Source organism: Protopterus annectens, chromosome 16.part0, assembly GCF_019279795.1.
Source record: "Protopterus annectens isolate FY-2018-M chromosome 16.part0, PAN1.0, whole genome shotgun sequence".
Classification (NCBI taxonomy): domain Eukaryota; kingdom Metazoa; phylum Chordata; order Ceratodontiformes; family Protopteridae; genus Protopterus; species Protopterus annectens.
In genome coordinates, this window is record NC_056750.1 from 881370208 (window position 1) to 881383605 (window position 13398).

The 13398-nt window shown below is 39.1% G+C and overlaps 1 protein-coding gene across 1 annotated transcript in view; it reads left to right on the top strand.

The window, feature by feature from the left end:
• Positions 1–13398, top strand: part of LOC122790680 (src substrate cortactin-like) — a 1120562-nt gene that overhangs the window by 52487 nt on the left and 1054677 nt on the right. The window contains exon 2 of the mRNA XM_044058203.1: positions 6238–6377. Coding sequence (XP_043914138.1) covers positions 6238–6377 — 140 coding nt within the window. The remainder of the gene's footprint in view (positions 1–6237; positions 6378–13398) is intronic.

Sequence of the window (13398 nt, forward strand, 5' to 3'; positions counted from 1 at the left end):
ATCAAGTGCTAATAGATCAAGATTTATAATATTTATAAGAAAAGGATGATATGAGGAAACTGTTGCTTATATATTATCAGATGCATATTCCTAGTAGACTGAATCTGAGAGAATATTTAAATAATTTGTAACATTTATATAAAGTTGTGAAGATATATATTAGTTAACTAAAATGACCTTTTATATGATGTTAATGGATCTTGAGTCTGGGGTTCTGCTTTACTTTATGAAATTTAATCTGCAAAGCTTTGTTGATTGAAGAGCGTTATTGATTATTTGGTGTTTAGCTGGAAAGCAAATCAATAAGTTGTCATTTTTCTTTTAATTTCATCTTCTTTTCACTGGTTGTCCAATGATTTATTTCTGCTTGTCTCTTTAATGTGCTGTTATTCCATTCCATTTCTTATGTTTTAAGTATGTTATAGCATTGTCCATGTCTTCAAAGATTTTTGTTTCATCTGTGAGGAATATTTTCAGTCTAGCTGGGAAGAGCAGGTGTACTTTGACCTGATGTTTTTTGAGGTCTTTTATAAAAGGTAAAAATGTTTTTCTTCTAGACATTACTGCAGATGAAAAGTTATTATCAAACCTTATTATTTGAGCCTGGATTTTAAAAGGGGACTTAGCCCACCCTGACTTTAGAATCAGGTCTTTATCTTCTGTTGAGAAAAATCTTACAATTGTGGATCTTGGATTTAGCTTCTTTCAGAGAAATGTTATTTTTTATAAAGCTCTATGGGCTCATTCAATACCAAAAGACATCCCTTCTGGGAGATCAAGGGTTTTAGGAATCCAAGTTGTTAGGAAGTTTGTCATGTTGTCATTTTTATGCCTTCAGGTAATTCAAAAAATCTAATATTGTTCCTGCGGGATTTATTTTCTAAGTCATCAATCTTTTCCAGCAACAAGGTGTTTTGTTTTTGTAAAAATTCCAGGTTATGTTCATCTTCTGTCAGTTTTCCTTCAAAATAATTCAAGGCATCCTCTATCCCTATCTGTTTTTTTTTTGTTGATTTAATATTTCTTGTAGTTGTTCCATTTGTCAAGTGTTTTCTTTGAAGTTCTCGATTTTGTTGTCCATTTTATCCATTTTAAGAGAGAGCTCCTGTAGACTGGTAAGAACAAACTGTATATCCTTTCTTAATGAAGAGTCCTGAGTCATTCCTTTTGTGTGGCTCATTTTGGATTTTGAAGACAGAGAACTTCCAGGAGACACTTTGACAGAAAATTGAAAAAAATAACGTATTCTTTTTTTGGATATTACTTTACTAGATATGACTACTTGATATTATTTGTTAAAAAAAGTAAAAGGAATAATTAAAAAAAATAAATTTCCTGTCAGGGATAAAGAAACTGTAACAGAGCTGATGAAAGCTTCTGTTACTCAGTCAACATCTTGGCCACGCCCCCCTGAACTGTCTTTATTCATCTATAGGCTACCACGTGATTTAGAGGGTAGATGCTCCTAGTTTATAAATGCTACAAAAATGTAATTAGATATTTCTTGTGAGGGATGATTTTTTACTGGACTTCTGCATGAGGACCAACCAGGCACTGATTACTTTATCAGCCTGTAACTTGAGCTTAAAAAAGAAGACTCTCGATTATATGGCTGGGAGGTTCTGCAACTTATTACCTTTATGTATTAGGAAGGCAGAGAGTTTAGTCAGCTTTTAGAACCAATTAGATGTGGTAATGTGGTGTTCCCCCTGATTTACATGCCGGCAGACCCTGTATACCGAGCATTAAACAATAGCATTATGTAACTTGAGGACCGGCTGTTTCTATCCCATCATGAGTTTTCCATCTTTCCTGTTTGATAAGTTGGGTGTGCGATGGATGAGAAAGAAAATTTTTGGAGTGAGTTGGATGAAGTGATGACTATACCTAAGGGTGAGAGACTGGTGATTGGAGCAGATTTCAATGGGCATGTTGGTGAAGGGAACAGAGGGAATGAGGAAGTGATGGGTAGGTATGGTGTTAAGGAAAGGAATGCAGAAGGCCAGATGGTAGTGGATTTTGTGAAAAGGATGGACATGGCTGTGGTGAATATGTATTTTAACAAGAGGGAGGAGCATAGGGTGACATACAAGAGTAGAGGAAGATGCACACAGGTGGATTATATCTTATGTAGAAGGGCCAATCTGAAGGAGATTGGAGACTGTAAAGTGGTGGCAGGGGAAAGTGTAGTTAGGCAGCATAGGATGGTGGTATGTAGGATGACATTGGTGATAAAGAAGAGGATGAGGAGTGTGAGGGCAGCACCAAGGATCAAATGGTGGAAACTGAAAAAGGGTAATTGTGAGGTGATGTTCAGGGAAGAGTTAAGACAGGCACTGGGTGGCAGTGAAGAGTTACCGAATAGCTGGGTAACTACAGCAGAGCTAGTAAGATAGATGGCTAGAAAGGTGCTTTGTGTGACATCTGGAAAGAGGAAGGAGGACAAGGAGACCTGGTGGTGGAATGAAGAAGTACAGGAGAGTATACAGAGAAAGAGGTTGGTGAAGAAGAAGTGGGATTGTCAAAGAGATGAAGAAAGTAGACAAGAGTAAAAGGAGATGAGTTGCATGGCAAAGAGAGGTGGCGAAGGCTAAGGATAAGGCGTATGAAGAGTTGTATAAAAGGTTGGACACTAAGGAGGGAGAAAAGGACCTTGGCTAGACAGAGGGACCGAGCTAGTAAAGATGTGCAGCAGGTAAGGGTGATAAAGGATAATGAGGGAAACATACTTACAAGAGAGAAGAGTGTGTTGAGCAGATGGAAAGAGTACTTTGAGGGGTTGATGAATGAAGAGAATGAGAGGGAGAGAAGGTTGGATGATATGCGGATAATGAATCATGAAATGCAGTGGATTAGCAAGGAGGAAGTAAGGACAACTATGCAGAGGATGAAGAATGGAAAGGCTGTTGGTCCAGATGACATAACTGTGGAAGCATGGAGGTGTTTAGGTGACATGGCAGTGGAGTTTTTAACTAGATTGAATAAAAAAAATATATGAAACAGGGTGAACGCCCAAACCAAGCAGCAATAACAAAGTATAATGAAATAAAACAGATTAGGGCGAAACACAGCTCACAGATAAAAAGACCAAATGGCATTAATCCAAAGACAAAGTATAAGAAGTCCAATCCCATAAACGATAGACAAATCCAAAAAAGTAAAAAACGTAGTTTATTCCAAGCAGGTACCAGAGTTAGCGCTTTCACCTTTCGGTTTCTTCAGACTCAATAAAAGGTACAAAGTTGCTAAATCTTAAATACCATTAAAGGCGGGAAACATTAATTAATCAAAACTCATTAACAAGCAATATACCATTTAAAGGAATACGTGGAGGTGACATTAGGACACACACCGAGAATAGAGTGAACATTTGGATTATGAAGCTCAGGTCAGATGTGTGTCCTGGCCTAAATGCTAAGTTATCTTTGAAACCTTTTTTGAGGATGAGGAGATTGAGAGTTACATAGCTTTGTTCTATAGGATTTTAGGTTCCTGCACCATATATTCTGTGCTAAGTATATGTGTTATCCCATAGCTTATTAATTACTTTATTATTTTTTATTTTATTGTTATATTTATTTTTTCATCATATTTTTATTATATATTTCATGTGAATGCACTGTGATGTTTTTCACATTTTTATATGTGTATTTATATACTATATATATGTGTATATATGCTTGTTGCTTATTTGCAATATGTATATGTTTATGATGTATTAGCTATAGGGTATTGTTTCTTTTTTCCATGTATTCCTTTAAATGGTATATTGCTTGTTAATGAGTTTTGATTAATTAATGTTTCCCGCCTTTAATGGTATTTAAGATTTAGCAACTTTGTACCTTTTAATGAGTCTGAAGAAACCGAAAGGTGAAAGCGCTAACTCTGGTACCTGCTTGGAATAAACTACGTTTTTTACTTTTTTGGATTTGTCTATCGTTTATGGGATTGGACTTCTTATACTTTGTCTTTGGATTAATGCCATTTGGTCTTTTTATCTGTGAGCTGTGTTTCGCCCTAATCTGTTTTATTTTATTATATTTTTAACTAGATTGTTTAATGAAATCTTGGAAAGTGAGAGGATGCCTGAGGAATGAAGAAAAAGTGTTTTGGAACCGATTTTTAAGAATAAGGGTGATGTGCAGAGCTGTAGTAACTACAGAGGGATTAAACTGATCAGTCACAGCATGAAGTTATGGGAAAGAGTAGTAGAATCTAGGTTAAGAAGGGAGGTGATGATTAGTGATCAGCAGTATGGTTTCATGCCAGGAAAGAGCACTATAGATGCGATGTTTGCTCTGAGAGTGTTGATGAAGAAGTACAGAGAAGGTCAGAAGGAGTTGCCTTGTGTCTTTGTGGATTTAGAGAAAGCATATGACAGGGTGCCTAGAGAGGAGTTGTGGTATTGTATGAGGAAGTCGGGAGTGTCAGAGAAGTATGTAAGAGTGGTACAGGATATGTACGAGGGTAGTGTAACAGCGGTGAGGTCTGCGGTGGGAGTGACGGATGCGTTTAAGGTGGAGGTGGGATTACATCAAGGATCAGCTCTGAGCCTTTCTTATTTGCAATGGTGATGGACAGGTTGACAGACGAGATCAGACAGGAGTCCCCGTGGACTATGATGTTTGCAGATGACATTGTGATCTGTAGTGAGAGTAGGGAACAGGTGGAGGAGACCCTGGAGAGGTGGAGATATGCTCTAGTGAGAAGAGGAATGAAGGTCAGCAGGACTAAGACAGAATATATGTGTGTGAATGAGAGGGAGGACAGAGGAATGGTGAGGATGCAGGGAGCAGAGGTGGTGAAAGTGAATGAGTTTACGTACTTGGGATCAACAGTTCAGAGTAATGGAGCGTGTGGAAGAGAGGTGAAGAAGAGAGTACAGGCAGGATGGAGGGGGTGGAGAAGAGTGTCAGGAGTGATGTGTGACAGACGAGTATCAGTAAGAGTGAAAGGAAAGGTCTACAAGAGGGTAGTGAGACCAGCTATGTTATACGGGTTGGAGACAGTGGCATTGACAAAAAGCCAGGAGTCAGAGCATGACGTGGCAGAGATGAAGATGTTAAGATTTGCACTGGGTGTGACAAGGATGGACAAGATTAGGAATAAGTATATTAGAGGGTCAGCCCAGGTATTAGAGGGTCAGCCCAGGTTGGAAGGTTTGGAGACAAAGCCAGAGAGGCAAGATTACGTTGGTTTGGACATGTGCTGAGGAGCGATGCAGAGTATATTGGGGAAAAAGATGCTAAGGATGAAGCTGCCAGGTAACAGGAAAAGAGGAAGGCCTAAGATAAGGTTTATGGGTGTGGTGAGAAGGGACATGCAGGTGGTTGGTGTGACAGAGCAAGATGCAGAGGACAGGAAGAAATGGAAACAGTTGATCTGCTGTGGCGACCCCTAACGGGAGCAGCCGAAAGAAGAAGAAGTCAATAAAGATGACAAGTGTATAAATCCATTTTTATAACTGAGTATATTCATGTGTTTACTATAATTCGTGTTATTGTCTTTTATTTTTATTTCCAATTATTGTAAAATGTGCATAATCAAGGAGGTACAGTTTGAACTTTTGGTGCTGACAGCTCTGGCATATCTGTCCCTAGTGGTTCTGAAAATACCTGTATGTTTGTCCATTTTTGCATTTCTTTCCAAGAAAAGTTAGTTGATTTAGTAGTCTGCTTGGCTTACTGATCTCCAAATGTACATAAACATTTTAACAGCCAGCCTTTTTTGTTTATTTTATTTATTTTTTATTAGACATTTGTTGGCTGGGTTATTCTGACTGGGCAGCAGCAGCCCTTTTTCAGTGAAGGCCCGAGGAGAAAAGCTCCAAAAAGTACAAGTAACAAAAGTAATCACATGACAGTTATAACTAAAATTACAATAATCGCAACATGCGTGAGATGTATGTTGTAACAACATGCTAGAAAATGGTCATTAAATTGTAAACGTAATATAGTACGAAGGTTCATACAATAGTCAACAGAATGCAGAAAATATAGACAAGTTTGTAAAACAGAAAGTAACAAATACATAAACAGAAGATAAGCCCAGGGAAGAGCCAATTTCCAAGACTACAGCTGTGGAAGTTGTAAGAGCTACTGATTGTTAATAGACTTTATTAGAAGCAGAAGCAGAGAGGTGGGAGAAAAGGTTGCTGCGATAGTATAGTTTTAGTTATTTAATTCATTTAATTTATGTACGCATTTATTAATTCATATATTTATTTAATATCCACAGGACAAGCTAAAAACAGCCTTATCATCCCTGGAATTAAAAGTCGAGCATCTTAAAGATCAGCAGAAGACAAATGAGAAGGAACTGGACATGCATGTAAGTAAAGGGACTGTGATAATTTCTGAGTGTCCTGAATGCAGGTGGTCAGTAGCAAAGGTAGAAGACTGTGTTGTAGTTTGTAGGTCTGTCTGTGGCTAGTGACTAAGAAAAGGTGAACCAGTTTTGGAACCTGAAGCAGTCAGGATATTTTACTATTGGCCAGATAGACACCAACTTAAGGTTTATTTAATATTGTTTCACCTTATCCATTTATGTCACCAGACAGTTCATAGAATATTTAACAAGTCATTTATTGATTAATTTGGTATTGTTAATCATTTAATAATAGTAAGGCCATAAGAAGTGTGTGTTTGTGTGTGTTTGTGTGTGTTTGTGTGTGTGTGTGTGTGTGTGTGTGTGTGTGTGTGTGTGTGTGTGTGTGTGTGTGTGTGTGTGTGTGTATATAAAATGGTTGTACCAAAATATAAGTTTGAGTCTTTAAGTCCGATAGAGTACTTGACGAGTGATACAAAGGTACAGTACTTGTTACTGTTACTTCCACTCAGTGCTTGATGGGAGACACAAAGGTACAATTACTCGTTACTGTTACTACCACTCAGTGCTTGATGGGAGACACAAAGGTACATTACTTGTTACTGTTACTACCACTCAGTGCTTGATGGGAGACACAAAGGTACATTACTCACTACTGTTACTTCCACTCAGTGCTTGACGGGAGACCCAAAGGTACATTACTCGTTACTGTTACTTCCACTCAGTACATGATGGGTGACACAAAGGTACATTACTCGTTACTGTTGCTACCACTCAGTACTTGATGGGAGACACAAAGGTGCATTACTCGTTACTGTTACTTCCACTCAATGCTTGATGGGTGACACAAAGGTACATTACTCGTTACTGTTACTTTCAATCGTTGCTTAGATGACTAGTGAGGTTTCAGATTTTAGGGAAGGAGGCTTCTTTACAGCATTTGCACTTCCTTCTGACCATCAGGGTTTTGTTGTACGCCTTATTTTCTTCCAACACCCCATATTTTGCTGGAAAGTTGAAGTTGTGGTCTTCCAATCTGCCCAGAGGGGTGTGTGTGTGTGTGTGTGTGTGTGTGTGTGTGTGTGTGTGTGTATGTATAGTATGAATACTGTAATAGACTGACATCTCATCAAGGTTTTATTTTGCAACTACGAGGATTTGTTCATTTCCTTATACCTGTTGGTTGTCAGGATAGGCTGTGCTGTCCCCATAATACTGAGTAAGATGAAGTGGATATCAGAAAATTAATGAATGAGCACAGCATGTTTCCCATACTGTTAGTGGCTGCTGAAGCCAGAGTCTGCAGAGAGTGTAGTTGTATGAGTTCTTCAAGGATGATGTAATCTGTGCAGGAATTCATAAGTTGTAGATGTACTTACAATTCACCAGAACCCAAGAGGTTTTCGTAAGCAGTCCTGTACCTGATTAAGGCTGGTGTCCATTCCATGGTGTCTCAAATAGGTCTACTATGCAAATCATCTCAAAACCTACTGAAAACAAATTCACTGATAACAATAACTGAGAAAACTCAACAATTGTCTCTAAGCAAAATACAGCTAATGAGTCCAAAGGTTTAGTTTTTAATAAATTTATTACCAAAGAAGATCATAAAGAAACTGCTGCATCACCCAATACTGGTGGGGGGCTGTGACCAATTTAATTAACATTGCATATTAAGTAGCCGTTTTCCACATATCCACAGTGGAAATTTATGATCACATCTCCAGTCATCCTGACTGTTTTTAAAGGTTGCAAGGGGTGCTTGACAGGTAAGGACAGTCTAGTCCGGAAACTTGGTATACATTGAGTTAGTTACCTGACATGCAGTTTGGTGGTGCTAATGCCATAGGACATGTGTTTGCCATACTACTGGTTCTGTTTAGGTGTAGGGATTCAGAGAGTGTTGGGTCATTGATAACATAGAAGGCTAAGCAGAGATCACCCCTTAAAGTTTCACATCACACTGAGTAGAATGATGGGGCTTTTAATACAACAGAGTAGTGAAAAGTACTCATTTTTCCCCCCATGGGGGCAGTATGGGAAACGCTGCCCTCAACATCCCCTAATTTAAATACACTAACTGCTCAGTCATGCAACCATGGAGAAAAGAGAGACATCTTGAGAGGGTGCAAACAGAAGCTGTAGAAACTCTGAACTCCTTGTCAAATCACACAATAGAAAATACTGTGAAAAATAGCAATTTTAGGGAAATGGGAATTGGAAAAACATTTGTCATCAGTTTACTTGTTAACCACATGTAGGATAATCCCTTTGTTCTATGTGATCCAAGCGTCCAGTGCTCTCTTCTGTTCTTTGTAACCAGAAAATATGGCTGTATTAGACCCATTAGTTCATAGACTGATATGGCAGCACCACCAAATGAGCTTGTAATATCACTATAACCTGTTGACCTAAAAGAAGCTTTTTATGTCAAAACATCTTCATACCATATTACAAGAATTACATGAAGGAGTTAATACTAAATTCATATAAACAACCAGTAGTCCAAGCAACTACCTAAACACTTCATACTATAACTGTGGTAAGAATGGATATGTGATAAGCATATATTTGACTGGATGTGATGATTCCTGAACTTGAAGTACAGGTGGGCTCCTACTAATTATGCCTTGTATGGGATTACAGATATACACTGCTAATGCATGTTGCTAATCTGTAAGGAGTTAAATTATTAAAGACCATGTACACTAAAGAGAAAGCTAATGCACTATATTCTGGCCATCAGTTCAATCATTTAAAAAGATTAGAAGACATGCCATTTGGCTCATTTCATAACTATGACTCCTTTTGGGACAAATCCAGTCACTGGCTTGTTAAACTAGCATTGGGATAAAATTGCAGTACTCCCTGGTGGTCATTAAACTCCATGTAGACTTTGCGTGAAGCTTACACAGAGTTTACATATTTGTATAGGGAGCAGTAGAGCTTAATGCATATTTATGTTGTACACCATACTCAAATGTAAACAGGCAGTGTTTCATAGCTGGCAACAGTGTTGGCAACCAAGAAACCATGTAAAGCGGCACAATTATCAAACTTGTTTACATGAGAGCAGACTAGGTTAGCGGGACTGCGTGGAATGCTACAATGATTACTGGGGTTTATTGTAAAAAAAAAGAATATATAAATAAATATATATATATATATATATATATATATGTTGACCAGAATAGTCCGACTGGATATATGTCCATTTTCAGTGGAGGCCCGGGTGAAAAGCTCCTGTTAACACAGATGGAACATAACAGATATGAGTCAAACATATTTACAAAGCCCTCTAGTAGCTACTCACAATACAGACAGTGTGTAGTAGTGTACAAAACAACAGGTTGCAGCTAGCTGTTATGAGCAACAGATGGGTACAACATTAACCACTACTTATTCAATGCCTTATTTAAATTAATCAGGGTTAGTACAGGGGCAAAGCCAGTGCTTTTTAAAATACTATTTGAGGCCTTTTTTGAAGAGACTTAAAGAAGGTTCGAGGGAAAGGTTAGATGGAAGTGAATTCCAAGTTTTACCAGTGATGCTGGCAAACAGGGAGTGTGCTAATAGCTTTGTGGGTTTGGACCAACAGTTTATTGGATGATCGTAGTTGCCTTGAATTATTGTATGGCTTTATGATATTTTTGAGTGCTGGAGTATTTTTAGGGTGGTACAGAATTTTGTGTGCTACTATAAGCTGAACAGAAGTAAGCTAGGCAGTCCTAGCCACCTGAGAAGGCTGCGGTTTTGATAGCGATGTGTCCTGTATGTGGAGCCGATGGCCAATCTGTCAATATGGCTGTACCAGTGAGAGAGCTCACTAAGTGCAGTTTTACTCACATTGGAGAGTGTGGGGGGGGGGCATATAGAAGGGTAGAGAGAAGGTGTGAGCGGGCGATTGCAGTCCTAGCTAACAGAGTTAGAAAAGGTTTGCTTCTATATAATGAGCAAAGCTTCTTATTGTTTTTTTTATAGTTTTATTGATATGCAGATCAAATTTGAGATTATTGTCCACTATTACTCCTAAATGCTTAGTATGGTCATCTGGAGAGATAGAGGTACCGTTTGTTGGATGTTACGGAGAAGGAAAATGGGGTGGATCTACTGGTGGGGGTAAAGAGGAGCAGTTTAGTTTTGTTGGGGTTTAACAACAAATGGTGATTAGAGAGCCACTTTTCAACTGTGTTAAATGTGTTTTGTGTTAAGGTTTGCAGGTCTAAAGGGGCGGAAGCCATACAGATCAGGGTAGAGTCATCTGCATATTAAATGCAGGTTGCATCAGGGATAGCGGTATGAAGATTGTTGATGAAGATAGAAAAGAGTAGAGGACCTAGAATAGAGCACTGAGGGACACCAAGGGTGAGGACCTAGAACAGAGCCCTGAGGGACACCAAGGGTGCGGACCTAGAATAGAGCCCTGAGGGACACCAAGGGTGATGACCTAGAATAGAGCCCTGAGGGACACCAAGGGTGAGGACCTAGAACAGAGCCCTGAGGGACACCAAGGGTGAGGACCTAGAATAGAGCCCTGAGGGACACCAAGGGTGAGGACCTAGAACAGAGCCCTGAGAGACACCAAGGGTGAGGACCTAGAAAAGAGCCCTGAGGGACACCAAGGGTGAGGACCTAGAACAGAGCCCTGAGGGACACCAAGGGTGAGGACCTAGAACAGAGCCCTGAGGGACACCAAGGGTGAGGACCTAGAATAGAGCCCTGAGGGACACCAAGGGTGAGGACCTAGAATAGAGCCCTGAGGGACACCAAGGGTGAGGACCTAGAACAGAGCCCTGAGGGACACCAAGGGTGAGGACCTAGAACAGAGCCCTGAGGGATACCAAGGGTGAGTGGTTGCAGGGTGGACAGTTTGCCCTGCCATAATACAGCCTGTTTGTCATTCAGATAGGATATGAACCACTGAATAGCATAGCTGTCTAGAGGGATGGATTTTAGGGAATGGAGGAGTAATTTGTGGTTGACCATATCAAAGGACTTCAACAGGTGTATAAATAGGGCTGAAGATAGCCTGTTGTTCCTATTTTGGAATATGGTATTTGTAAAAGAAAGAAGGGTGGAGGTGGTACTGTGATATGACCTAAAGCCATGCTGAGAGTTGGCAAGCAGACTGTTCTGAATGAGACAGTCCATAAGTTGCTTATGAATGCACTTCTCCATTAATGGGGAATGCTATGGCATCGGCAGCTTTTTGTAGGTACTCCGCAGGAAGGAGTTCAGGAGAAAGTGTGGTTAGTTTTAGTTTTTTGGTAAGGGATCGGATAAAAGTGGTAGAGACAGGTTGGAAGTTAAAGGGGAGATGAGAAGTGGGTGTGTTAGTGGTAGAGTTAGAGTGGGTGGACCGTGGGAGTAAGTTGGTTAGCTAAGGACTGAATAGGTTCAGTGAAAAAGTTATAAAGGCAGTGGCAACAGTTTCTGGGGATTTATGGTTGTAGTGTGATGGGGTTGGGGTAGTAGATTGTCCTGGATGAAGAAGTCTGTTAATATCTGTCCAAAACTTTTGGGGATTGTTTTGGTGTTTAAATTAGAGACTCTGGTAGTAGTTTTTTTGTCTAGCAAAATTAGTTTTTTTTGTATCCTTTCTAAGTTTACGATATCTCACTTGGTCGAGGGGGGCTTTAGTTGTTCGCCATTTGTTCAAGGCTGTATTTCTAAGTTTGATTTTTATCTTAGTTTCCTTTGTGAACCATGGAGCAGTGTCAGATTTAGTCTTTGTAATACGTGCAGGAGCATGGGAGTCAAGGATGCTCAGGAATTTATTGTTAAAGTTACAGCTTCATCTAGTGGTAGATTTTTTAGGACTGACCAGTTGACCGATTTAAGTTTGTTTAGGAAGTTAGTAGGATTGAAGTTTTTATTATTTCTGATCGTTTTGTACGTAGTCTTGTGGTGGATTTCTGCCTTATGCTTAATAATATACATTAGTGAATGATCACTTGGGTCATTGGGTAGAGTCCCAGCTGGGTGGCTATTGATAAGTATCTATTCTAAGACACTTTCCCTATTGGTGGGTTTACTAATCCTAATATCTAAATATGTTCATATCATATATATTTATCTATATATATATATATATATATATATATATATATATATATATATGTGTGTGTATATATATATATATATATATATATATATATATATATATAATGTATATATATATATATATATATATATGCACACATATAATCTAGATACATCATATGTTCCAAGCACCAATACAGGACATTGTATATAGTGCATGGTATTGTGGAATCCCATTGCAGGCAGTCTGTACAAGTTGTGCAACTGATCGGTAAGGGTACATAGTGCCATTTATAATAAATAGACATAGGCAGTATGTTTAATGAGTAGGGACACAGAGATGAAGTTTAGGGATGAACACCGGGAAGGAGGACAGATGAAACATTGTAATGTATCACAGATGAGGGCATGTAAAAGGAAGACAGTTGTAGCAGGAACAATAATCACATCTCTACTTGACACAGTACAGACTGCACAGTGACAAAAGTATATTATATGACTGTCACACAAGGTGACATAACAGTGGAGAAGATGTCTGTGTAATACAAGCATCCAGGCATTAGCAATGGAGAGGACATCTATCATGGATGTTATATACAGTTATGGTTGGGTGCATACTGTGAAGGTGTGTGATTTGCCTGAATATGCCTGTATTGTCAGCAGAGGTTTGTAGCAAGTATGACACAGTTACAGGCTCATGGCCAGCAGTAAAACCAGCATGTACAGTCATGGACAATATCAGAATAACAACACCAGTAATACCCATGTCTCTGATACAACATATGTGATCATGAGCATAGATGGTTCTGCACCAGCACTCTTGTACAATTATTATGATGTCAGCAATCTGAGTATAATCAAGCACATTGTCCTGACACTAACATGTGCTGGAGGTGTGAGGAGAGACACTTGATATTATGATCATCACAAGCTAGCTGACTGGTGTTCACAGCAGATATATGTATGGCACAGTCTGGATTGTCACAAATGTAAACCATGCCATCAATGTCATTAAACAGCTATGTATTA